Source organism: Boeremia exigua (genome assembly GCF_020726555.1).
Source record: "Boeremia exigua strain MPI-SDFR-AT-0100 chromosome Unknown C7974scaffold_5, whole genome shotgun sequence".
In the NCBI taxonomy this organism is placed as follows: Eukaryota; Fungi; Ascomycota; class Dothideomycetes; order Pleosporales; family Didymellaceae; genus Boeremia; species Boeremia exigua.
The window spans coordinates 824,380-848,775 of NW_025763522.1; the positions used below are offsets into that span (position 1 = coordinate 824,380).

The window sequence follows — 24,396 nt, forward strand, 5'->3', positions numbered from 1 at the left end:
ACGACGGTGGTTTGCCTGACAACTGCAAGGATGGCAGGCTTTGGTGAGATGAGCACGCTGTGTTCAGTGAGCAATTGGGGCTACGGGTGGGAATGGTTGTGTGTGTCATGTCGGCGCGCTGGCCGCGGTGATGATGCAGATGGTTAGGTTCGGTAGCGTGAGCCCTCTGCCGCGGGACTAGAATACCAATGCAAATAGACACTCCGCATCGAGTCGCATCCAAGTTGTGCCACGCTCGAAGACTGCCGCCATATCGATATTCCCGTTGTACCGTCGACACGCAGCCATTGCGCAGACGGCCACGCGTTACAGCCGCAGCCCCGACACGCACCCTCGCAGCCTCTCATCCCTCAGATCTGAGCACTCGTCCCCCGCATCGCATGTCCCACCACACTTCGCGAACCCTGCCCCGAGTATCACCACCGCCGCAACGCACCTTTGCTGTGTCCGGCGAGCACTTCCTGTTCGGATAGAAGCCACCCGCCTGTCGTAGTAGTTTGCAGTGCCCGTGTTGACCGATGAGCAGGCCACAGGATGGTAAGTGCAACCACCCGGATGCGCTCATTCACCACCGCATGCAGCGGCTGTGCGGCGGGGGCGGCGGGCAGGGCATGCGGAGACTAGCCGTGCCGTGCTGTCGCAGGGGCGGGCGTGTGGAGTGCTGCGTCGACTGCCATGGACGCCGTCGGCCTGCACACAGGCTGCTTGATGGGGCCGTTCCGCCGCCATTGCCGCGCTGTCGACGTCTGCTGTGCGCCCGCGGCACGCCCACATGTGCTCGACTGCTAACGCGACCCCTCCAGGCTCTCTCCAAGAAGGACCACACTTCGATACCCTGTCCGCCCACCGCAGCGCCGCCGACCATGTCTCGCTCACCAAGAACAAGAGCATGTCCAACCTGCTCTCGCACGCCGTGTCCGCCCCGCCGGCCATCGACACGGCGAAGCGCATGAGCTTCGATGCAGGGCAGCTCGGCCGTCTCGCGCGGTCGCCTATTGTCTCCGAGCACGAGCATGGCTTGGGAGCCTCCGGCCTCCGCCGCATTCGCCAGCTGCCGCCTAGACAGCTGCCCACCACCCAGCGCAGCGCCTCGCTGACCGTCGCCACGCCCCCTGCGTCGCGGCATCCCTCCGACGCTGCCCCCTCCGCACCGGGGTCCCCTACCCTCGCCTTCGGTGAAGATCTTTCGCGATTCCCCTCCGAGTCGCTACACTCATTCTCATTCGCGACGCAGTCCGATGAGTTCATACAAAACCGACAGGCCGTCCTGAAGCGCTCCATCGACTTCATGCGAGACCGCCTCGGGTGGGCAGCTACGAACCCAGGCATAGCGAACGCACAGGCGAAGCTGAGCGGCGACCTCGAGGTGCAGAGCATGATGGAGCTGCTGCAGAGGGCGAACTTGATAGGACAGGACGGCACTGGTGCACATGGGTTTGGCGCGCTTGGCCCTGTGACCGGGCCTGCGGATATGTCTGGCCAAAATCTGTTCGAGAAGAGCTTTGAGGCACAGCGGTCTGAAAGCCCCGAGACAATAGTCGAGGCAGCAAGTCCACCATTGCCTCAACTTTCAACCAACGCCCTGGCAATCAATAAGAGAGATGATCCTGACCGACTCAGCAGCTCGGCATCCGACTTCAGCCTCGAACCACTCAGTCCCACGACTACCAACACTTCGCTGCCTCCTCAGCGGCCCCAGCGAGCCGCTTTGAAGCGCACCTTTACCGATGTCGCTCCCCTCACCATTCAAAACCAACTCCACGACGCCCTGGCAAAACCCTATCTGGTTGGCGATCAGGTGCAGACCAACTCTGTCATATCGCCAACGTCCATCCCTTCTGTACCACCCAGTTTCCGCAACGTGCAGGGGCCCCTATCTGCAGGCCCTGCGCCCCACGGTCATGGAACCCGACACGCCGCTGCTGCACAGGCTATCTTCACAACCGAAGCACAGGCTCCGTGGACTATTACGTCCGCGAATGACCTGGCGTGCTTGGTATTTGGCGTGACCAGAGCTGAAGTCCGTAAACTGGGCATCCTGGAAGTCGTCCGAGAAGACCGACGGTCGTGGCTTGAAAGCAAGCTCAAGAACCCAGATGTTGGCTCCAAAGTGCAGGCTTTGGCGCCAACAACCAACCTCAAGGTTGGTTCCGGTCTGACTGCGAGGCTGCTGAGCAAGCCTTCATCACGGACAACGGCTGCAAGGAAGGCAAAGACAGATGATGGCAGTGGCTCGTCATACTACAACGCCAAGAAGACGGGGAAGCTGAACCATGAGTCTAAGGGGTCAAGAGGTGTGTTGCTCTGCGGCGACGTTATCCCCATTCAGAAGCGCAATGGGGCCACTGGTGCAGCAAGCTTGTGGGTCAAAGAAAAACGAGGTGGCCTCATTTGGGTACTAGAAGAGATAGCTGAGGATGTCGTGTATATCAATGTTGACGAAGTAGGTTGCGTATCCAAGGGCTGGGGCGCGACAGAGGCCGTCTTCGGGAGCGACCGGCTGCGCAGAGGCATGGACATCACGCGCTTGATACCTGGGATACCACGCCTCAAAGGCACGAACACCGGCGTGCTAGACTACGAAGAGATTGAGATTGTGCGTAGCTACACAGCTCGAACCTCGAACAGCATCAACATTCCGGTTACGGTCGAAGCCCTGCCAGGCGAACCAACTTTCCGCGTCTCCAGCTTCCCACACATTGCTGGTATTATTGTACTCTCCTCCTCCGATCTGACAATCACGAGCTCCAACTCGGTCTTTTCCGAGGCGTTGTTCGGGCAGCCGCGACCCGAGGGTGTCCACGTCGGCAAGCTGATACCTGCTTTCGACAAGATTCTGCATGTCATGACTGATGAAGACAAGATTGAATTGGTTGATGGTATTGTTATCCCAGAGCACAGCTTCCGACGTGCACGAGCTTTGCTCGCCATGCGAGAGGGTAGTGCAGATGCAGCGGCTATTTTTCTGAGGCCTAGTGGACTTCCTGCTCTGCATCGTGACGGGTCCGAGATTATGGTTGACGTGCAAATGAGAGTTGTAAAAAGCGATAAAACGCCTCGCTTTGACGAGCAGGTTATCGAAGAGGAGGGTTCAGAAGCTCAACCAAACAGACCACAATTGGTTTATGCTTTGTGGGTGACCTATTCCAGACAATTGCACGCTGCGAACCACGGAATCGGTCCAGTAGCACCACTTATATCTCGTCCAGGAACGCCGCCCCATCAACCTGCACCTGGTCAAAAAGACTTGATCATTCCTGAAGAAATTGAATCAGACCACTCCAAAGCAAGCACACCACCTGTCTCGCTCCTCACACAGCAATTGCAAGAAGCCGCAAAGCCCTTGCCTCCAAAAGAAACACCAGCACATGCAATGGCACCACCACCTGCACCAATTAAAGAGGAGTCTGCTCACAAGAAGACAATTGACGACTTCGTCGTCCTCGAAGAAATGGGTCAAGGCGCGTACGGGCAAGTTAAGCTCTGCCGGTACAAGAAAAACAGCAGCAAGAAGGTAGTCATCAAGTTTGTCACAAAGCGGCGTATCCTCGTCGACACATGGACTCGAGATCGCAAACTCGGCACCGTGCCTTTGGAGATCCACGTCCTCGACTTCTTACGCAGAGACGGCTACCAACACCCGAACATTGTCGAGATGGCAGATTTCTTCGAAGACGATGTCAACTACTACATTGAGATGATCCCACACGGTCTTCCCGGCATGGATCTGTTCGATTACATTGAACTCCGCGTCAATATGGAGGAGCAGGAGTGTCGCAAGATTTTCGTCCAGGTCGCCGAAGCGGTGCATTTCCTCCACACCAAAGCCAAGGTCGTGCATCGCGACATCAAGGACGAGAACGTGGTCCTCGACGGCGACGGCAACATCAAGCTCATCGACTTTGGAAGCGCGGCATACATCAAGAGCGGGCCTTTTGACGTCTTCGTAGGCACCATTGGTACGTCCCACTCCTTCTCCACATGCACAGAACGCTGCTAACATCACAGACTACGCCGCGCCAGAGGTCCTCGCCGGCCGTCCCTACCGCGGCAAAGAGCAAGACGTGTGGGCCCTCGGTATCCTGCTGTACACCATCATCTACAAGGAAAACCCATTCTACTCCATCGACGAGATCATGGACCACGACCTGCGCGTGCCGTGGGTCATGAGCGAGGAGAGCATCGATCTGGTCAGGCTGATGCTCGACCGCGATGTCGAGAAGCGCATCCCTATCAGCCAGGTGCTGGAGCATCCGTGGTGTGCGGGTAAGGGCGGCGACACATGAGGTAGAGCGGCGTAGGAGGCTGTTTAAAAAACAAAGTAGACTAGGTGGGAAAAAGGTGTTATTCTTTCCCGACGCGACATGTTATCCCGCAACGAGGCGGTGGAGCGCAGTATCATTATAGCGAGCGACGTGATGAAAAGAGAGGCATGCTTGGGTTGGATGGGTTTGCATGAGCAGCTAGTTCGTTGCTCTTTGGTACGATATTCCTCTATGCGTTCACCTGCGCAGGCTATTCTCTCGTTACACGCTAGACCATGGATATGTTGAGCGTACTGCCGGACGTTAAAACGGCAGTTCAAATGAAATACCCAATGTATCTATTCATTGCATGACTGGTGTTCCTGCAGTATTCTTGCATACGAAGCACGTTGTGTATGCCTGTGGCGGTGCGCGTTTGCAGCACGCTGATACGTCGCTTTCGCCCGTGCCACGCAAACTGCCCTTTTCGACCCACCTCCAACGCCCTTTCCCAAAGCACAACCACATAAGCACCTGACGCACCTCGACTCACTTCGACCACGGTTTACTACAACCCTGACGCCACGCCTTCCCGATAAATACCAGAAAGCAAAAACTACCCCCCCAAATCAAAAATTTCTCACCACTTCACCCACACCCTCAAAACCATGGCCCGCGGCACCGCCCGTGGCGGGGGCTCCCGCAATCCCGCCAATCAACCGCGCGCCGTCCAGGTTTCGCGCAAAGTCAGCTGGCTTCTGCGTCACGGCGCTGCGTCTGAGGGCCTGAAGCTCGGGAAGGCTGGGTACGTCAGCGTGGCGGCAGCACTGGACACGCGGAGTCTCAAAGCGCTGCAAGTATCGTTTGAAGAGCTCCGGGAAGTCGTTGCGACAAACGACAAGCAGCGGTTCTCCATGGTGCGTGCCGCGACGCTGGAGCAGGGCGAGGACGAGGCGGGTCAAGAGGCGGGCAACGACGACAGCGATCCCGCCGCCTGGCTGATCCGCGCAAACCAGGGCCACAGCATCAGCGTCGACACGGACGGGCTGCTCACCCCGATCACGCCCGAGGCCGGGAACGTCCCCGCGGTGGTCGTGCACGGCACCGACGAGCGCGCGTGGCCGCTCATTCTCAGGGGCGGCGGCCTGCGCCGCATGACGCGGACCCACATCCACTTCGCGTCCGGGCTGCCGGCCGGATTCGCACCGCTCGAAGCATCCGCCGGCGAGGCCGCTGCGCCGGTCATCTCGGGCATGCGCGCGAGCTCCTCGGTGCTGGTGTACGTCGACATCCGCGCGGCGCTCGCCGCCGGGATCAAGTTCTTCGTGTCCGAGAACGGGGTCATCCTGTCCGAGGGGAATGAGGAGGGGGTGCTGCCGTACACGTTCTTCGCGCGCGTGGAGAGTCGGAAGAAGGAGGGGGGCGTGCTGATGAGCGAGGGGAGGTTGCCCGAGGGCGTGGTGGTGGATGTGGAGGAGTGGGAGAAGGAGATGAAGAATGTGGGTGGGAAGAGGGGCGGGAGAGGGGGGAGAGGGGGACGCGGCGGGGGGCGCGGCGGGAGAGGAGGTGGGAAGGCGAGGGCAAATGACGATTCGAGGGACTTGTTGGCCGGGGAGGAGAAGGCTGATGGTTGAGAAGGCATCTCGAAGTAGATACTCGCTTTCGAAGCAGAAAAAAGCATTACCAGAATCGAAAGATTCCCTCTCAAAATAACACGGCGTACAACCCGCAATCAGAAAAAAATTAAACAGGACTTGCAACCTGACTCTGACCCATAACGACCGACGAGACCCTGCACGCAGATCCCATACTACGCATAATCTCGACCGCGCCTCCAGCCCAAAGACAATGTCAACCCGTTCCTGATATTGAGAAGAAGGGACTTGTATCACACCGACCAGAGCCCCCTACCCTTAACCACCCCTTGCCTCTTTATACGCCGCAGCATTCACAACCCGTACCTACCTCACTCCGCCCGCCCAGTCTGCCGCCAGCCCACCCGATCTCCCACGCCCCCGCGCCTGTGCACAATGGCCGGTGCACAATGGCTGGTGCGCTCCCGGGCAGCGAGACGCGCCGCACACCCGCAGCACGGCAGTACACACGGGGGTTAGCGGTGCGTCTAGAGCCCGCAGGCTCTCTTAGTTAGACTGTGCAAGGGGATGTTGCAACGGCCACTGAATGGCAGGAGTGTGGTTCACGGCCGCAGGGCAACGGCGTGGGGACTGCCAGTGCTGATGGTCGCGTGGCTTGTGTTGCTGGCATAGTATGGTGTGGTATGGTGTGGTATGGTGTGGTATGGTATGGTGTGGTGTACATATGGATCTGTAGTGTGATCTGGCGTTCATGTGGTTGCAGGGCTCTGCATAAATTTACATCGACATGGCTGGCTGGTCGAGTGGAGACTTGTGACTAAGTGTTAACAATTAACTGTGCGCCTGCGAGGACGGTTTAGGCTGCGGTGGGTGGGTAAAAAGGCTGGGCGCTGGGCGTTGCGCGAGGGTGTTGTGGGGATGGTGTGTTGGTGGTTTGAGGGGCGTTGATGGGGTCGGGGGATGTGTGGTGTGGTGTGGTGTGGTCAGGGAACGCGGGAGGTGGAGCAGGAGAGGGGTGGTTGCGAAGCAAGAGAAAGAGGTGCCATGGAAGCGCGTGCTGTGGTTTGGTCAAGGGCGTTACATGCGAAGCGCAATGCAAACGCGAGCATCATACCCTTCTTTGGCGACAAGTGAGGCAGGGTGACAACTACATCCTTAGGTTCGCCGGGTGCGGTGCTCTTTTCGCTGCGAGGAACATCGTTGCGTACTGCACCCAGACACGACACAAAACATGCTCTTGGATATTCGACCTCTAAATGTCTATCTATAACGGCCCTGGGTATCCTATCTCCTCGCGCTCGTCATCTACGACTCTCCCGTATCTGCAAGTAGTCAGCACAAGTCCTCTCGCTCTCAGTCACGGCCGGGGAAACTCACTCTAGCAGCAGCCTGAAGAACCACGTCTCGAAATCCGCATTCCGCAGCACCTTGTCGTGCCACTCGGTACTCCGCTGCGCAATCTCCCTGGCCTTGCGCTCGCCCGCGCTCTCCCCGTTGCCGCTCTTATCCGCCTTCTTGTCCTTCCCGCGCCCGCCGACCTCACTGACATCGGTGCGGTCGCCGCTGAACCAGCGCACGAGATCGAGGTGCTCGTCGCCCTTGAGACTGACGGGGATGTAGTGCACCCACGGGCGCAGCCACTCGGCGTGCCACTCGCGGAACACGCTCATCTTGTACGTCAGGCTGCGGCTCTTGAGGAAGCTGTAGAAGCGGCCGGAGAAGGCGTTGCCGTCCATGTCGAGCAGGTGCTTGTGGTACCAGGCGTCCTGGCCGTCGACGCGCTCGACGACGTCGAAGAACTCCTTTTGCGCGTCGCAGTCGCCCGGGTCGCACTGGCCGACGTGGCTGAACTTGACGTCGACGAGGTGGTGCAGCGCACGGCGGTCGATTTCCTTCACGGTGTAGGGGGCCTCGGGCTCGGTCTCGGGGCCGATGAGGATCTGCGCTTTCTCGGGGGCGTTGAGGCGCTGGACCACGTGCTGGCGGTGCTGTCGTCGCCATCCGCCGTTGCGGCTGAAGCCGCCGGTTGTGGAGCCGCGCCAGTAGAGGCTGTTTGTCTTGTTTTCCCAGGTCGTGTCGTGGTTGTTGTCATAACCTACCTTGCCGAACCAGTACCAAGGGCTGGGGTAGAGGATATCTTGGAAGCTGGAGATCTTTGACTGCGAAAAGATGGGGGTGAGTTCGTGGATGATACTGAATGCGTTCGGGCGCTCGAAGAAGCCGAAACTCGACGAGAAGGATGGCGAGTTACATATGTCTGAGAATGCTGTTGCATTGTAAACGTAGTTCAGCGGTCCTGCAGCGTATGAGGTCAAGTTGTCGGCGGCAAAATCCTCAAACGTCTGCGCCTGGCTGCTTGCGGGGCACGAGAGTCGAGAGTGTGTCCATGTTTGCTGATGGGCGAAGCGGTTGAACTTGGTGGTGCTGACTTCATCAAAACGCTTGCCATCGTTCAAATCCTTTGGCCGCTTCGAAAAGTCGTTGCGGGGAGACGTGTGCTGCGCAGCGCGAGGCAGAACCTCGTCTTGCGCTTTGGCGATCATTGAAGACAGCAGGTCGTTGGGCACGACGACGCGCGGCTCATCGTGGATGTTGAACCCAAGATCCATGTCTGGAAGATACGCAACAAAGTCCTTCATCATGCCAGTCGTTGCTTGTTGTTGCCACTCGTCGCCATTGCCGATGGACACCACTTCGCCGTTTCGAATAGCCACAGCAACCAAAGCACTGTCTTCGTGACCGACAGCATTCTTTATGCGCGAGCGAATTGTTTCAGGCTTGAGCGCCCAGAACGGTAACAACATCTTATTGATCGTGTCGAACTCGTCGATCATGATGACATTGCGGCGCTGTGCAAACTCAAACCACTTGTCGAAGTGGGGAGGAGGTGCGATGCCATTTCTGCGCCGATACTCGCGGACGGCCTGCTCCAGAGACTTGGACTGCCTTTGGAGAGTCTGGTGGAATTTTGTTTCGGCGTCGTTGATTAGTTGGGCCGCTGGGTGTCCGCGGTTGAGGTCGACTGGGATCGAACCGAGTGGAGTCGCTGAAGACTGTACCTCAAACTCAGAGGGGACTTTGGGGGTGAACTTGTACTCCTGCGCTCCTGCTGCGTGTCGAACCAGCAGCACGCAGGCTGAGAAGGCCGTAATTCCAAACAAGATGCGTCTAATGCTGATTGAAGTTCGAACCTCGACAAAGGAGTTCGAAGACGATGAGCCGTAAAGGTACAGGAGGGCTGAAATGCCGTAGAATATAGTGAACCAGATGCCTGAAAAGCTAGTTTGAAACTTTAGCTGCGCGCAAATGCAGGAGAAGAGGGCCCATAGGGACACGGGAACTGCGCCTTGTCGTAAAAGCTGTAGTCGGTCAGCGGGATAGTCCGTACAAACCCCGTTCGTACTTATGTGGTTTGTGGGATGCCACCTACAATTAGAAATGAAAAGAGATTCAATGCAACATTGATAATGATCATGAAGAAAACCTGGCGGACAGTCCTATAGTCATGCACTGTCTTCCAGTCACGATCAAACTCCCGGTACATGGGTTCCCAGGTGGCGGCGCCCGGAGTAACAGACGGCTCAATCATGTACACGGCAATACCGCACACGACGGCCATGACAGCGGCGACGTCGCGCAGGGTCGCGAGTTCCTGGGCTTTGCGCTGGCTGCCCACCGAGCCGCGCCGTGCAAAGGATCCATCCGCGGACATGAGTCCTCGCGTGCCGCTCTCGTCGTCCTTTGGACCGCGCACGGCGATCTCAAACAAGACCAGACCAGATGCTGCGAAGATGGCGCTGCTGATCCCCAGAGCAGACGTTGTTGCCGTGACGTAGATACCCAGGGCGGCGCTGGCGGCGATCGTGAGCGTGACCATCAGGTCGGCCGGCCTCTTGCTCGAGGGCTTCTCGATTGAGTCGGTCGAGTCGCTGCGGGCGTGCGTGGGCAAGGCAAGGTGTCTTGAAAGGAGTTCATTCTCAGATATGAATACTGCAAAGAGGGGCAGCAGCCACTGGCCCGGTCAGTGCATATCCTGTATATTCAGTGATCCAACTACCTTGGTCGCCCTTATGCCGTCCTTGTCGCAGGCCGCTCTGTCGCATATGTGTGCCAGGGCCAGGAATGCGCCAGCCAGCCAGCTGGTGCTCTTCTTGCGCCCCCCATTGTTCGAATACAGCCCGACCCTGCACACCAGCGGAATCCACAGAATGGCCCACGAGGCCGAGGTCACGAGCAGCGAGTGCTGGACGGGGCTGTTGACGCTTGCGACAGCGCCGAGGACGGTGAACAGCAGCGGAGCGAGCAGCAGGTGGTGCTTGGCGACATGTTCGGCGATACGAGACGCGGCCGGGTGCATTGGAGCAGAGAGTGGACTAGGGCCCGCGGGGTGGCATGGGTTCGTCTGTTGTGCGCGTTGATGTGGCCGGCGCGTGTCAACTTGGAAGGGCGATCGTCAGGGTCGCCAAGCAGTGACGCCATGTTGGACGTTGCACGGCGCGAACCTCGACCCAGCACGCGACGCGAATTTGCAGCAACCTTTAACGCGGTCGATTGGATTGTTAGGTTGTTATCTGTGTATCTGATGAAGAGCGTTCGCATGTCTTCACACGAATGTGTGGATTGCTACGCGTCCTCAGCAGCCGTCAAGTGATACAGACTGGAATTAAGTCAAGGCGCTGCAATACAGCTCGGGATTCAAGTTTGCCAGCAGCCTGAGATAAAGACGTTGATTTATTGATTGGTGTCAGCTCCACTTCAAGAGCAGCAGAATGACCGCCGTGAGACTCGGTCCAAGGCACACGTGAAGGACTTCGTGTGGACTGTCAGATCTACAGGCACCCTGATACTTCCTCACGAATTTGCCAAAGCCTCGTTTCCCGGCGAAGCATCTACGCTGACGGCGGCATAGTTCAGACTCTGCAAAGCAGGATGAAGGCTGCCACCTTTCCGCGTGATCGATCTGCGTATCTGTCTGAAACGATCTACTCTACTCTAACAGCTGCTCTGGCGCTGACCACCAAACGCTGGGTACGGTTCTCGCGATCGTCGATTGACGAGCTGTCGTCTGGGACTGGGACCATTCAGGCTGATAGCAGCCATTGGCATACAGCATCTTCGACGCTGCTTGCCTTACCAGTACGCGTGTCCATGAAACCGTCGATCCTGAAGATTGCTGCCATATCAGGAAGAAGCAAACACCCACTCTCGCGCCCCGTACCATCCCGTGCCGTCGAACAGCTCGTTATCACGAAGGGAAAGAGTATTCACCTTGGATCCGAGAAATAGGGTCCTTGACCCAAGACCCGGATGTTGGTTGTCAACCAGTGTGACGCCACATCTAGCAGCAGATAGAAAACTCCAATATACACTCCGTCTCAGTCACTCCTCCATCATCCCGCCCCCCGCGCCAGTAATATGCACACCACCCTCCCACCAAACCCAAACGCAGATCACCACCGTATCCACCGCCGCACAAGCCGTCCGTCCCATCTACGCCCGCACACACATCTCCACCGCACGGCGATCCGCCCCGTCGCGAACCCACCCAGCAACGGCAGCAGCAGCAGCACGACATATCCACGCCCCTCCCCCCCACCACCCCAGAGACCCCTCGACGTATTGTAGATGTAATGTAGCGTAACCGTCCACCCGGTCCGCTGCAGACCCACCGCCGATCCCAATCTCAGCACCGCCATGACGCGCCATGGGAACCCGCCAACCTGTGGAGTACCCGCCAGCCCGTTGGGGACCCCATCCACCAACCTGTGGAGTGAGTACCCACCAGCCGTTAGACACCGACCGTCACAGACCAGCGTTCCGCGCCGTAACCTACCGGGCGCCGCTAGATCAACGCCAGATCAGCGCCCGTTGCGCTCTCGGGAAGGTGTGGGCACCCCGGGTGCCTGCCCGGGGGGGCAGGTGCGTATCGTATCGTGTCGTGTCGTGTGGTCGTGGTTGTGCAGAAAACGGCGGCGATCTGGCGATCTTCGCCTCGCAGACACGGGGGAGACGGGGGGACCGAGGGCCGGGGGGCTGGGGGGACGGGACGGGAAGTGAGGGAGGACCGGCCGTTCGATCGATCGTTCGTTGGTTGGTTCGTGAGTGGTGAGTGGTGAGTAAGTGAGTAAGTGGGTTCAAAAGCGCGTGCTTGCCCGGCTACCTGCTTACACGCTTGCCTACACGCCTACCTACCGGCCAGCCTACCAGCCAGCCAGTCCAGCTATCACGTCCCTCCCTCCCTCTGACACCGCCCCCCTCCCTGCACCCGCGCTCGCCCAGCAACCACGCCAGCAACCACACCATTAGCCACGCCCTCAGCCACGCCAGCGCACCTCGAGCATGCCCGCCCGTCCACCACCACCACCGCAGCGTCACCACGTCCTAGCTGCGCGTTCCGCCGCAGCGGGTTGTGTACCTGCAAGAGACGGGCCGTTTCCGGGCTTACCTGGTCGGCGGGGAATGCGGCGATGCGAGGTTCTTGTGCGAGGGGACGGCGAGGGCAGGGCGGGTTCGGGGGGAATGGGCGGCCGGGCGGGCGGGAGGATGGATGGGGTATATTAGGGGTTGGTGAGTGCCTGTTATGTTTTCTTGTCTTGTCTTTTGTTCTCGTGGCTTTTCTTCTCGTGGCGTTTCTTCTCGTGGCTTGCTCGTGCGACGCCGACTCGGACTCTTACTCTTACTCCTCGTACCCCTACTCCTCGTACCCCTACTCCCCGTACTCGTACTCGTACCACCCTACTCATCCTCTCATCGCCTGCATTGCCTAGCGCGTTAGCACGTCACTTCCACAAAACACGAAGCGTCGGGTGAAGCGATGCATTCAACCTATTTCCTACACGCCTATCCTAACCGCCGCTCCGCCGCTCAGCCAGATATACAAGAGTTGTTGGCCGCGGCACCGCACGGGCGCGCGTGTGCGTGTGCACCCCTCCCCCCCAACAGCAAGCCGCGCATCCCCCGTAGAAGGTGTAGTAGTGTTGTTATATCTTGTATCAGTTTCTGGGCGAATATGGTGTGAGATGAAGCTAAAAAGAGAAGAACGTTGGGAATAATGGTTGCTCGTACGCGGGTGTGGGAAAATAAAAAGATCAAGATGGAAAGACTCCGGGAATGTGCTAGGCTCTCGACGCGAGACGGCGCAGCGGGTGCTGGCTGGTGGGACTCCCGGCCGGCGGCGGCGGACTTTGCAGCTTCAACCTCAAGAGCTCGACCGGCGCCGGGCGGCGTGCGGAGGATGTCCCTCTCATCGGTGCTTCAAAGACTGCCGCGGCGGCCGGCAGACCGTCTGCGGAGATAGATCGCTAATCGGCTAATATCGTTGTGGCACAGGCCAGGACGGAAAGATAAGAATGGGCAGGCAATGGGAGAAAGTCAAAACGGTCACTCCTCCATGCGGCCGAAGAAGGCGTCGTCGTCCTCGTCGGCACGGCCGCGGCTGCGCGAGTGCGACTGGCGGTAGTCCTCCTCGTCGGCAAAGTGGTCGTCGTCCATGTCGACGTCCTTGCTCTCGTGGTAGCGGTAGCTGTTGCGCATGCTGCTCTGCTGCGGCGTGACCATGGTGTTGCCCGACAGCGAGCGCGTGGTGTTGAAGTCCAGGAACTTGGCGGGCAGCGGCGGCACGGGCGGCACGTCGGGCGGCAGGTTCGTCGCGCCCGACTTGGGGGTGCCGTACGAGCAGCTCAGCAGGCCGACGGCGGCAGCCATGTCCTGGTCGGTGTTGCCGTCGTCGGGGTACGAGCCAGCAACCGACGTACCCGAGGTGGTGGGGCGGTCGGACACGTTGCTCCAGTGGCGGTAGTGGCCACTGGCATGGGCGGTGCCGGCGTCGGAGAAGACGGCCGACTGGTACGACTGGCTGTAGGCGGAGCTGTTGGCCGAGTAGCGCTTGATGGAGCGCTGGCCAAAGTGCGAGTGCGAGGAGTAGGAGCCCACGGCGTGGTCGTCCATGTGCGGGGGCGGGGTGGTCTCGGCGGAGCTCAGGCTGTCGCGCAGGTCGGACGAGCCCGAGGCGGGCGGCGAGGCGCTGTCGTCGCTGTCGTCGCTGGTCTTGTTCATGGCGACGAGCACCGAGGCGGCCTCGAGCAGCTGCACCTGCTGATGCTTGGAGATGAGCAGCTTGGACGTGTACTGCCACTCGGGGGTGTGTTCCCAGCTAGATCACAGTCAACGCGGTTCAGCAGCACATGTACAACGGGCAGGCAGGGCATTCGGCTTGAGCGGTGAAAGTATGTGGGCGGGGGACTGACAGGTGCTTGGTCAGGCAGCTGCTGTGCTTGTAGCCTTTCCCACATTTTTCACATCTCAAGTCGCTACCACTGGGGCGCTTGTCGCCCTTGCGCGAGCCCTCGCTGGCGCGGCGCACGCGCGACTTGCCGGCCTGGTCGCTCTCGGGCAGCGAGGCCAGCGGCGGCCCGTCGGCAACGGCGCTGTAGCTGCTGAACGGCGAGCCGCCCGAGGAGCTGTGCGGCACGCTGGCGGCCATCGAGTGCGCGTGCGCCAGGGCGGGCCCGCGGAACTGCATCGCCGGCTTCGACGGGCGGCGGGCCGGGTTGTGGTGGGCGTGGACGTGGGCGTGGGCGTGGTGGGCGTCGACGAGCGGCGCACCGGCGATGCCCTTGGCGACCGCGGCCATGGCGGCGACGTTGCTGCCGGCTGTGGTGCTCATGCTCTTGCGGCGCGTGACGCGGTGGGCCGGGTTGATGCTGCCGGCCGAGTTCGAGTGTGCGTGTGGCCGCGCCTTGGGCAGCGAGCCGGCGAGGCTCGAATGGCGGTGCTGCGTCGTCGGGCGGACGCTGATGGGCTCCTGGGCGGGTCAGCGGGCGCGGCGGCAGCAGCAGCAGCGCGGCGTACCTTGACGACCGTCATGGTGCCGGTCGGGAGCAGCGAGAGAGGGCGGATGTGTCGCGGGCTCAGGAGGGTTGCACAGCCCCTGGGGGGAGACGCCGGCGGGCAGGCGACGTTGCGGCGGTGCGGGCGCGGTGTGTGCTGTGCAGCGTCGACCAGGGAGGGGGACAGGGCAGTGGGCAGCGGAAAGGGGCAGCGAGGGAGTCGAGGATGCAGGCCAGTCAGTACAGTACTGTTACAGTCAGGCACGGCGCTTCCAAAATAAAATGTTGGCGGGTGCCGGTGGAATGGACCCCACCCGTGAGAGCTGCTGGCTGCGTTCCACGCCGTCGTCTGCTGGCCGCTCTCGGCTTCCAGTTTCAGACTCCACCCGCGATGTCACTGCGCGCAACCCTGCCCGACCGCAATAGATAGCCGCGCCGGAGCAGTGATAGCACGGCCATGCCAGCACGAACAGCCAATTGCAGCAACATACGATTGTGCCGCCTTTGCGGTATCAAGTTTACTTGGTATCAATTACACTGTTGTGCTCCAGCACGGCCATCTGCTCGGTGAAGCCTGCTTTGTGAGCTGCTTTGTGGTGCGGCCTCTAACGCTGGCACGCGGCCTGCGCCCTGGGTCAGCCGGCCTTTGACGCAGTGCCAACGTGATCCAGGTGCCCACGGCCGCGCCAACCAGGCAGCGTTCCCCTCCCACAAGTACCTGGACGCTCTGGTCCTGCTGCTCCTGGCCGTCCAAGACGCACCACGCGCTTCTCTCGCCTTCTCTGCGCCGGCGTGCATGCTCAGGCGCCCCGTCTGCCACAACATGCACGCCGTGCCATTGTCCAGTGAGACGGCCGCGTCGGCGCATGCTCGAGCTGCCGCTGCAGTGCTCATTCTCGCGGCCACAATATAATTTCGGCCAGCTCTGTGCGGTGCCTGGCGCCGTCCCACCAGCCATGCTAGCGCTCCAGCACTCAGTGCTGTGTTGCGTGCTGATTCGAGCACGCCCGCCGCCGCTTTGGGGCTCCTGCCAGCGCCGATCGCAGCGCTCGGGCCCGCGGGACAAGCCCATGGAGAGCCGAGCAAGCGCCGGCCTGGAGAAGCGTGGCTAGGTTGCGATCGCCTTGAGCTGCGCAAGATCGCCTGGAACAGGTGTTCGCCCTCGGCTGTGCGAGGCGCGGCGCCTGCAGACAAAGCAGCAGCAGCCAGCGTGCCATTGCCCATTGCCCATGGCGTGCCCGCTGAAACGCACAGCAATCCGCGCCGAACCCGTGCTTGGCGGCATCGCGATCGCGCGCAATCGAGCACACGTCGCGCCGTCCGTGCTGCTTGTCGCCATACCGCACCATGCCAAAACCTCACCACCCAATACGCTACGCCCACCGCAAGCCACCCTCACTCGCCATTTGCCATTCGCGGCGCAACCAGCCAGTGGGGGCGCCAGACCGTCGCCTCTGCCTGTGGCTCGCAGCCCAACACCCTGCACGCCCTGAGAGCGCGTCGCATCCGGCAATTAGCCGTCGCCGTCCCTGCTGCAAGTCATCTGTCTGGAACTCGGGATCAGCAGGTCGAGAATCGCGGGCCGTCGTCAGCGCAAACACCTACCTGCCTTTAGTGCCGCGTCCCCAAACACACCAAAAAAAAAAAAGTCCAGTCCCCAGTCCTAGTAACATGCCGTAAACAATGTTGCCCCTCCTCCCACTGACTGGCCCACCTGACAGCTGCGCACCCGGTATTTGCAATCGCCCTACGTCATCTCACGCCCAACCCAGCCAAAAGTGTGGGGTAAGCCCAGCACAACACGCCCGGCCCGGCAGACCACCTCGGACTCGCGAAGATCACGCACGCCGCACTCGCAGCTGCCCGATGCGGCAGCGCTCACGTCCAGCCCGCCACCGCCCGGTCCGATGCTGTCAGGCCCGCCGCACTGCACTGTAAATACGTAGTCCAACTGTACAATCAGGTACTATACAGCGCGGTCCCATATCGCGCCCGCGATGGCGAGATCCAACACGTATCCTGATCCCGCTCCTGCCCCCGATCCTGCGCTCCGATAACACCGCAAATAGAACCCACCCGTCTCCACCGCGCCCCAATCAGCGCCCCTGTCTGCGCCCCGCCGCGCGCGCGTCCAGACCGCCCCCGCCCAGGCCCGGCGAGTTCATGGTTAATAAAAACGGTGGTTTCACGCACAAATGCGTGTGTGTGGCATGACGTGACGTCGTGGTGCAGCGGCGGAGGGCGCACGTGCTTGGCGGCCGGTGATGCGGAAATGCATTCGCTGCTGCGGGGGATGGGGATTGCAGATGCGGATTAGGATGGGGATTGGGATGGGGATCTGGTGGACGGCGCTAGAGCGCGTGCTGGGTGCGCGGTGTGCGGAAAGTGGAGTGCGCTGAGGGCGTGGGGACGGTCTGTGTACATAGAGCGGTCAGACGTGGTAGGTCTTGCACGGACTGCGAGGTGAGTATGTAGCTCGCGTGGGTGTATTTCGTTGTGTGCGCACTCAGACGACTGCGTTTGTTCGCCGTCTGGAGAGGGAGGTTTGGGTAGCTGTGAGGGACTGCGTCTCCTGGCTATGTATATGTATACCGCACCCAGCATATCCAACCCGCTTGGCAAAACACAATATCAGAAACAAACGATGAATAGCCTCACTGGGACTGTATACGGAGTTATCCAGCAGTACTCCTACGGCCCATTGGCTACGAGTGATGCATCGTGTCCTACAAAAGCACCAAATAACTAGTCAAACATGCCTGAATGCAGTCCCGTCGCAGCAGAAAAACGCCTACTTATAAGAGCTATTCTAGGGATACTAGTGTAGTTGCGCGTATCTGCATTTCCGCCCTATGTAGGCTTTCACAGGGACGTTGTGGCTCTAGCAACGCAGAGGTGTGCTCGCTGCTGGATGCTCGTACGACACACGAGGAGACCGCAGTCAACGCGTCACGGGAACTGTGTGAGAGTGTTTCAATCGCGAGAAGTAATGTGTTGCAAGATTGCGTGTAAGAGAGGCATGCCTGAGGTACTGAGGCAGGAGAGCGAAGACGTCTGCATCGGGCCCGTCAGCACGTGCAGCGCAGCGCAGCGCAGGACGGGTCGCCGTGTCCAACGACCGCCGGGGCGATTTGACCAAATCTCATGGTAGAGCTTGGGGGATGTGTTGGGTACTCTGCTATCGAGTTTTGCCATGCGCTACGCCGCGCCGGGGCGATTCGATCAAGAGCCTATTGAGTTTCTTCACGCTGGACGACTGGCACTGGGACCCGTCTTCGTGGCTGGCGCTGGCATCGTGGCCAGCAGCGTGTCCAGGCCGGCTCGACAGGGCCTCTCAATACTTGTGACCCGGCACCCAAAGCCCGCGATCCTTCTTGTTGAGAAGCCATCTGCGATACACATCGTCTTGCATCTAATCCCAGTCAATCAGTAAAGTTGAACTAGTGGGGTTGTGTAGAACGGGACTTGGAACGGAAACGTGGTGGCACTTGGATGCCTGTGAAGAGGACGCAATACGTACCGACTCGAAGTTGGTGCCGTCAGCCGTTCCCTCGTCGCGCGGTTGATAGTGGGCTCGGTTGCGTCCAGATGACCAAGAAACCCCAAGAACTCTCATCGGCGGCCTTGCCTGGTGAACGTGGATCTTGGAGCCAAGTGCAATTGAGTTGTTAAACAGCCGGACTACCTCCTGAGCGACTTCTCTGGTTTCAAATTCGCATGCAATGACAAAACACTTTCCACGCTCGTTGTTTCCATCCAGTAATGGGCTCCTGGATAGGACGTTGTAGGAGTGAAGACGTTGATACAACCATTCGCTTACGTCATAGTTCTCCGGAGTCACTGGTAATGATGAGAATATGATGATCCTACCCTCCTTATATGGTAAAAATATTCCGTGCGGGGGAGAGGTGCGCGGATATCGCAGCTTAACTGCATCAAGTAATGAGCTGTTGTTGGCGTACCAGCCCCACTTGAAGTCATATCTGAGGGTCGTGTATGCGGGGTTTGAGGAGGCTGGGGTTACTTTCACATTCTGATCAAACAGAGGGGCGCCATCTAAGTTCTTAATAGCGGCTGATACATGGGCTGGTGATGGTAGAACAACAGTTGTCTTTCCAGAGTGGAAGCCGAGGTTATTGTAGACCATATGGGTCCTGTCTCTTTTTTTGTCAACAAAAACCTGGCATGCACACGTCTAGCTTTGGATCGGTCGTACATAGGTATATCAGACTCTTCGAACAGCTCTCGTACGTCTTGTTCTATGGCGAATTTTGGCAGAACAAGGGAAATCGTCCGGGGAACATCTTCAAGAGGTATATGGTGACGGTAGAAGCCTGCCATATTACGGTAAGGCGGGCTTTGCCCATGGTGAGGCTCCGAAACAGGAGAATGAAGCAGGCGGGTCGGCATTGACAACATGAAGGTGCTGGCAGAAAGTCGACCGGTGTTGCCGGCCAGCCTGCGCCGGGCGGCGCTCATGCATAGACGAGTGTTCATGTGTGTTTATTAGGTGACCGGCGAGGAGGTGGCGGGCGCGAAGGCGGCAATGCCCAAGAGCGTCGATGTTATCGATGTTGGTGGATATGTTTTATACGTTCGAACGCTTTGACCAATAGAGCTCCAACAAAGAGTGGGCCCTCTTGGCGGTGACGCTCGCTGCATCCTGGAGCGAGCCGCGTCGACGGCGAGACAGCAAGACGTCGACTGCGAGACAGCTGCCCGCACCGCCGATTCCGTTCCTGCAGCCCACGCCGCCGCAGCCCGCACCGCCGCCTTCAGCCCTACACCGTCTCTGCCGCACTCTCGCCCACCGTCGCCGCCGCCGTCGCCGCCGCCGCCCGCACGCGCACGCCGCGACCGCCCCGGACATCCACAATGGCGGACGCATCCGCGCAGCCCAAGCCCAGCAGCAGCGTCAAGCTGGTGCTGCTCGGCGAGGCTGCCGTGGGAAAGGTGCGGCTCTGCGCCCGTCGCTGTCGCGCGCCCAGCTGAACAGCCGCAGTCCTCGCTCGTCATGCGCTTCGTCAACAACGACTTCCAAGAGAACAAGGAGCCGACGATAGGCGGTACGCCCCCGCCGCCCCGTGCCTGGTGCCACTCTAACCCCCCACAGCCGCCTTCCTCACCCAGAAATGCAACCTGCCCACCCGCACAATCAAGTTCGAGATCTGGGACACGGCCGGCCAGGAACGCTTCGCCTCGCTCGCGCCCATGTACTACCGCAACGCCCAAGCCGCCCTCGTCGTCTACGACATCACAAAGCCCTCGTCGCTCACCAAGGCCCAGCACTGGGTCGCCGAGCTGCACCGCCAGGCCTCACCCGGCATCGTCATCGCCCTCGTCGGCAACAAGGCCGACCTGGCCACCGACCCCGCTGACGACGCCCCCGAGGACGCCGACGCTGTGCCCGCTGCCGAAGGCGAGGACCCCGCCGACGAGGACGGCACCGATGCGCGGCGGGTGCCCATCAAGACGGCCAAGGCCTACGCCGACGAGGAGAGCCTGCTGTTCTTCGAGACGAGCGCGAAGACGGGGCAGAACGTCGCCGAGGTCTTCACCGCCATCGCAAACGCCATTCCCGAGACGAGCCTCAAGGGCCCGCGCGGCGTCGGCGGCCAGACCAACCTGGGCCGCCAGGAAGATGCCCGCGTCAACCTGGGGACTGCCCGGACCGAGGGCGCGAAGGAGGGCTGCGCTTGCTGAGGTACCGAACGGACGCTGTAGTAATCAAGCCAGAGCTTTTTGCTTTGCATTTTGAGCCGTCGTTGCTGTACTATCCTCCTACTAACAGTATGCTAAATTTTGCACTCGCTGATATATTGCATCTTACGGTAGCAGGGCACTAATTCATTACTATGCCTAGTGCTGTCTCCTACTATACTTGCGCTAGTGGTCGTCTCGCTCCTCCTACTAACAATGTGATGCACCTCGCACCAGCGGCTATCTTGCATCTCACAGTAGCATGGTCCTAATTTATTACCATGTTTAGTCTTCGTTCTCCTACTTTATCATACTAGCTGTTGTCTCGTGTTCCTTGAAGATGTGCATGTATCTTTCCATGCCGTACACTTCTTTCCTGGTAATAGTCTGCTGATGTCTTTTATGCCTAGTGCTCTCCTAGAACAGCCTGCTGATTATGCCTGTACAGTCCATCTCGCCCCGGCCACTACTACACCCAGGCTCTGAACTCGAATGTCCCTGTGCCGTGTGCTACAGCGAGTCTGCCTCCCATTCACCACGATCCAATGGCACCGGCCGAGGTGCGCCACTTCTCGGCACCCACCCCTTATCGTCCGTGTTATCCGGATAAACCTGGGGGTTCCGCCTTGTACCTGCTTCGCCTGCAGAAAGGCAATATTGAGTGCTACTTTAAGGAAGAACGCCTTACGCACGTATACCCGTAGGTACAGCGTGACTTGCAAAGCGCACGTCATGGCTGTATTTGACATTGCCTGCCTGCTCTATTGGTGCTTGGCCAGGCCTCACCGGCGATTGGGCTTGAAGGCTTGTGATGATGGGGTGCATACTTATACATGGGCTCTGTGGACACTGCAAGGATACTTAGAAGTACTGATCCACGATCATCGGCAATCCTGTTGCGCGAGCAGAGTAATCTAGACACACGATCATCTTTTGGCCTTCACCATGGTGTATCTGCCGGCCCGTGCTCTCAACAGCAGTATGCTCACTACACCACGACTCTCTGCGTCAGGCTTGCTAACACATCACCAGCTTGCGAAAGTTCGTTGCAATCCAGTGTCAATCCCGACATAGTCCGCCAGTGCCAACTGGCAGCAGACCAACCCTATTGCTGGCCACCCAACGGCACGCGCATCTGCGCCGGACTCACACGCATCCCCTTCTACTGGCCGCCCATGTTCTACCACGAGAACGCCTATTTCTACGTCGACTTCGGCACCGAGGTCACCGAAGGGCCGGAAAACAGCGGCAAGGTGCGCGCAGACAGATCCAGCACCAACCTAACCGGCTTCACGGCATACACAGAGCGCATATCAAACTCCACCTCGAGCGACGAGCGCCTCCTGCGCATCACCATCCGCGAGTGGCACCCCGTGCTCGACTCCATCACCTCGACCCTGCACCACGGCCCAACCCTCACCATCGTCCCCACCCAGGCATCCTCCACCATCTCCTACGTTCCGGGGCCCCGCTCGAGCACAATCCCGGACTCCGCATCTAACTCGCTCTCCAGAGGCGAGACCACCGGCGTCATCCTCGGCGCCATCGTCGGCGTCGCGCTGCTCCTGATGCTGTGCTTCAAGTGCTGCGGCCCCGATCCGGGCCGCGAGGAGACGGCGCGGGTGCGGCGGCAGGAGGCGCGGCGTGTGGCCGCGGAGCGGGCCGCGCTGCAGCCACAAGTGGACGAGATCAAGGCGTGTGTGGCGCGTGGGGAGGTGTGGACGGGGCGGGTGCCGCGGGGGGGCATGTGGGCGACGGATTTCCCCGCGAGACCGGCGAGGTCGGCGAGGGCGTCTGATGAGATCCGGGCTGTTGATGTTGTGGAGGCGCAGAGGGTGCCGCGGGGGGGCATGTGGGCGGCGGAGAACCCCGCGAGACCGGCGAGGGTGTCTGATGAGATCCGGGCTGTTGATATGGTGGAAGCGCAGAGGGTGGAGGAGCAGTGTATTGAGGCGCGGAGGAGGATCGAGGAGCTGAGAATTGAGGAGTTGAGGATCGCGGAGCGGAGAGAGGAGATTGCTAGGGAGAGTGAGGTTCAGCCGCCGCCCTATGAGGCTGGGCCGCCCAAGTACACACCTTAAGTCGGTGTTGCAGGTCTAAGTTGAGGCGGCGATCACTTCGCCTGCTCAGATTCCTCGAAGACTGCCCTTCACCTGATCATGCAGCCACGCGTTTGCGAAGAAGTCAGGGGCCAGGGTCGAGAAATCATCCGCATCGACATTCATTGCTGATGTGCGACGCAGTGTTCGACTCAGCTTTTTGCGCACAATGTCTTTTCGAAATCTACACCTCTAGACCGCTCCACGGCAACTGGGGTTGAACGACCAGAGGACTGATCACGCCGACATCAACACATATTACAGCGAGTGCCATGCGCATTTTACTATACAGTAAGTTCTGTGGCCCACATACTGAAAGACAGAATGGCGTATCGAAGACATCTGAAGCAGTGCTGCTCATCAACACTCTGCGACAAGTCATGATCTTGCCTAGACAGGATATCCTGGAGCTATTAGTCCTCAATCAAACCTACTACTTTAAGTCTGGTGGTCTTACGTCACGAAGTTGTGCATAGGGGGCGAATGTTAAATAGCGTACACGCAATCATGGGACCGATGGTACAATGCATATACATACCATGGTAGCAATACACAACCCGCTCTATGATGTGTTAGTTCCCACGTTCTTACCCCACAACACATCATACCAGACTTATGTAGCCAGTCATGGGCCTTTACTACATCACTGTCATGTGGTTATGCGGGTGCGCCGATCTGACAAGCACCGATGCTACCAAACAATGTTTACACATCATGAGCTACGTGTACACAGCAATGTGCGACAACATCATCTCGGACTGAAAACAATGTCGTTGTAAGTGTCATTTTGCACACAATGTCTCACACCGTGCAGCCACGCAGCCCTCCTTCACCGACACTGTCGACACCCAGCGTCAAGCGCGCCATGTCACATAAAACAGGTCTCTGCATTCTCCCAGTTTCTATCCAGAATTCACAAACAGAACAAGACAGAACAACCACAATCACGCAGCTCAGCAAAGGTAAGTGTATCGTGTTGACACTACACTACAGAAACATTTCAGCAGCACCACATCACAAACAAACAAGAACCCACTAAAACTAGCAATCATGGGCTGTGCATCCTCGCGACCTTCAAGCAAGACCTCCTCCCACAGCTCCCGCAGCTCTCCCCACGGCTCCCATAGCACCCCTCACCACTCCCACAGCACTCCCCACACCCCCCGCGTTGCCCCTCAGGCTTCTCGTAGGTATGCAGGTCAAGACACCTACGGAACCACCTACATGCCCGCCCCCCCTCGCCCCACAGCCCGCGCCGCGCAACCCACCCCCCGCTACGACGGCCCCGACATGCTGTCCTTCGACACGCACTACGGCCGCGCCTTCAGCCCCGTGCCGCTGCAACCGCTTCCCCGCGCAGCAAGCCGCGACCTGCCGCCCATGCCCGCGGCGCCCGCGCCCACAGCGCGCAGCCGCTCGCGCACGGGACGCGGCGCGCACGACGGGGAGTATCAGTCCAGTGCGGGCCTGGGCGCGCTGCCGCCGCGGCCGCGCAACTTCCGTAACTCCGCGGTCAGTATTCCCGAGATCTGGTATTCGGAGCCGCGGCAGGCGCCGACGTGGGAGGAGCTGCGCAGTGTGAGTCCGCTGGGCTCGTCGCGGTTTGAGCGCCCGATTGAGATGGCGGCGGTGAGGGGCAAGAGCGGTGCAGCGCAGGGGCGTGGTGTCCAGCGTCGAGGTGGGACGCAGCATGGGCGGAGTGCTCAGCGTGGTGTTGGGACCCAGAAGAACGCGGTGAAGCAGGGGTCAAACTTCCGGGGTGGGATTGGGGGGTGGGAGCTGTACTGAGTGTGTTGAGATGAGGTAGGTAACAGTAGAGCTGTAAGAGTGGAGGTGTAGGAGTAATTGATTTTGTTTTGTCTCCTTGAGTTAGATGAATATGCAAATGGTTCAAATCGTGATTGGTGAATGTTGAAGGGAGTTGAGAGAC

The 24,396-nt window shown here is 59.5% G+C and overlaps 8 protein-coding genes across 8 annotated transcripts; 5 read left to right on the plus strand and 3 right to left on the minus strand.

Moving 5' to 3' along the window:
* Positions 1-195: 195 nt before the first annotated feature.
* C7974DRAFT_392269 (uncharacterized protein) lies at positions 196-4,615 on the plus strand. The gene is made up of 3 exons (XM_046141659.1): positions 196-537; positions 804-3,959; positions 4,009-4,615. The coding sequence occupies exons 1-3, from the start codon at positions 519-521 to the stop codon at positions 4,284-4,286; spliced, it is 3,453 nt and encodes a 1,150-aa protein (XP_045997933.1). The 5' UTR covers positions 196-518; the 3' UTR covers positions 4,287-4,615.
* A 134-nt stretch (positions 4,616-4,749) lies between these two features.
* Positions 4,750-5,878, plus strand: C7974DRAFT_357423 (KptA family-domain-containing protein; the record flags this gene model as incomplete). The annotated part of the gene is made up of 1 exon (XM_046139619.1): positions 4,750-5,878. Exon 1 carries the CDS (start codon positions 4,913-4,915, stop codon positions 5,876-5,878), a length of 966 nt encoding a protein of 321 aa, XP_045997934.1. The 5' UTR covers positions 4,750-4,912.
* Positions 5,879-6,904: 1,026 nt separating this feature from the next.
* Positions 6,905-10,270, minus strand: C7974DRAFT_392273 (uncharacterized protein). Its single transcript, XM_046141660.1, has 4 exons — positions 9,897-10,270; positions 9,270-9,851; positions 7,217-9,198; positions 6,905-7,161 (listed from the first exon to the last, which is right to left on the minus strand). The coding sequence occupies exons 1-4, from the start codon at positions 10,194-10,196 to the stop codon at positions 7,104-7,106; spliced, it is 2,922 nt and encodes a 973-aa protein (XP_045997935.1). The 5' UTR covers positions 10,197-10,270; the 3' UTR covers positions 6,905-7,103.
* A 2,949-nt stretch (positions 10,271-13,219) lies between these two features.
* Positions 13,220-15,227, minus strand: C7974DRAFT_433293 (uncharacterized protein; the record flags this gene model as incomplete). Its single annotated transcript, XM_046144914.1, has 3 exons — positions 13,220-13,991; positions 14,086-14,642; positions 15,204-15,227. The coding sequence occupies 3 exons, from the start codon at positions 15,225-15,227 to the stop codon at positions 13,220-13,222; spliced, it is 1,353 nt and encodes a 450-aa protein (XP_045997936.1).
* A 2,774-nt stretch (positions 15,228-18,001) lies between these two features.
* Positions 18,002-18,648, minus strand: C7974DRAFT_375289 (uncharacterized protein; the record flags this gene model as incomplete). Its single annotated transcript, XM_046140198.1, has 3 exons — positions 18,002-18,079; positions 18,188-18,597; positions 18,630-18,648. 3 exons carry the CDS (start codon positions 18,646-18,648, stop codon positions 18,002-18,004), a joined length of 507 nt encoding a protein of 168 aa, XP_045997937.1.
* A 715-nt stretch (positions 18,649-19,363) lies between these two features.
* Positions 19,364-20,416, plus strand: C7974DRAFT_166645 (ras family-domain-containing protein). The gene is made up of 3 exons (XM_046136060.1): positions 19,364-19,620; positions 19,670-19,733; positions 19,781-20,416. Exons 1-3 carry the CDS (start codon positions 19,543-19,545, stop codon positions 20,368-20,370), a joined length of 732 nt encoding a protein of 243 aa, XP_045997938.1. The 5' UTR covers positions 19,364-19,542; the 3' UTR covers positions 20,371-20,416.
* Positions 20,417-21,214: 798 nt separating this feature from the next.
* C7974DRAFT_452364 (uncharacterized protein) lies at positions 21,215-22,593 on the plus strand. Its single transcript, XM_046145818.1, has 2 exons — positions 21,215-21,346; positions 21,400-22,593. Exons 1-2 carry the CDS (start codon positions 21,313-21,315, stop codon positions 22,446-22,448), a joined length of 1,083 nt encoding a protein of 360 aa, XP_045997939.1. The 5' UTR covers positions 21,215-21,312; the 3' UTR covers positions 22,449-22,593.
* A 923-nt stretch (positions 22,594-23,516) lies between these two features.
* Positions 23,517-24,254, plus strand: C7974DRAFT_412187 (uncharacterized protein; the record flags this gene model as incomplete). Its single annotated transcript, XM_046143621.1, has 1 exon — positions 23,517-24,254. The coding sequence occupies one exon, from the start codon at positions 23,517-23,519 to the stop codon at positions 24,252-24,254; it is 738 nt and encodes a 245-aa protein (XP_045997940.1).
* Positions 24,255-24,396: the final 142 nt, after the last annotated feature.

What these genes read in the sequence shown, in the direction of transcription:
- C7974DRAFT_452364 (XM_046145818.1), top strand. Translation starts at nt 21,313, where the DNA reads ATGGTGTATCTGCCGGCCCGTGCTCTCAACAGCA. An exon ending in GGCCCGTGCTCTCAACAGCA is followed by an intron (nt 21,347 to 21,399) that starts GTATGCTCACTA and finishes ACACATCACCAG; the next exon opens with CTTGCGAAAGTTCGTTGCAA.
- C7974DRAFT_166645 (XM_046136060.1), top strand. Translation starts at nt 19,543, where the DNA reads ATGGCGGACGCATCCGCGCAGCCCAAGCCCAGCAGCAGCGTCAAGCTG. An exon ending in GCGAGGCTGCCGTGGGAAAG is followed by an intron (nt 19,621 to 19,669) that starts GTGCGGCTCTGC and finishes GAACAGCCGCAG; the next exon opens with TCCTCGCTCGTCATGCGCTT. An exon ending in CAAGGAGCCGACGATAGGCG is followed by an intron (nt 19,734 to 19,780) that starts GTACGCCCCCGC and finishes AACCCCCCACAG; the next exon opens with CCGCCTTCCTCACCCAGAAA.
- C7974DRAFT_392269 (XM_046141659.1), top strand. An exon ending in CGTCTTCGTAGGCACCATTG is followed by an intron (nt 3,960 to 4,008) that starts GTACGTCCCACT and finishes CTAACATCACAG; the next exon opens with ACTACGCCGCGCCAGAGGTC.
- C7974DRAFT_392273 (XM_046141660.1), bottom strand. Translation starts at nt 10,196, where the DNA reads ATGCACCCGGCCGCGTCTCGTATCGCCGAACATGTCGCCAAGCACCAC. An exon ending in ACGGCATAAGGGCGACCAAG is followed by an intron (nt 9,852 to 9,896) that starts GTAGTTGGATCA and finishes TGACCGGGCCAG; the next exon opens with TGGCTGCTGCCCCTCTTTGC. An exon ending in ATCTCTTTTCATTTCTAATT is followed by an intron (nt 9,199 to 9,269) that starts GTAGGTGGCATC and finishes GACCGACTACAG; the next exon opens with CTTTTACGACAAGGCGCAGT.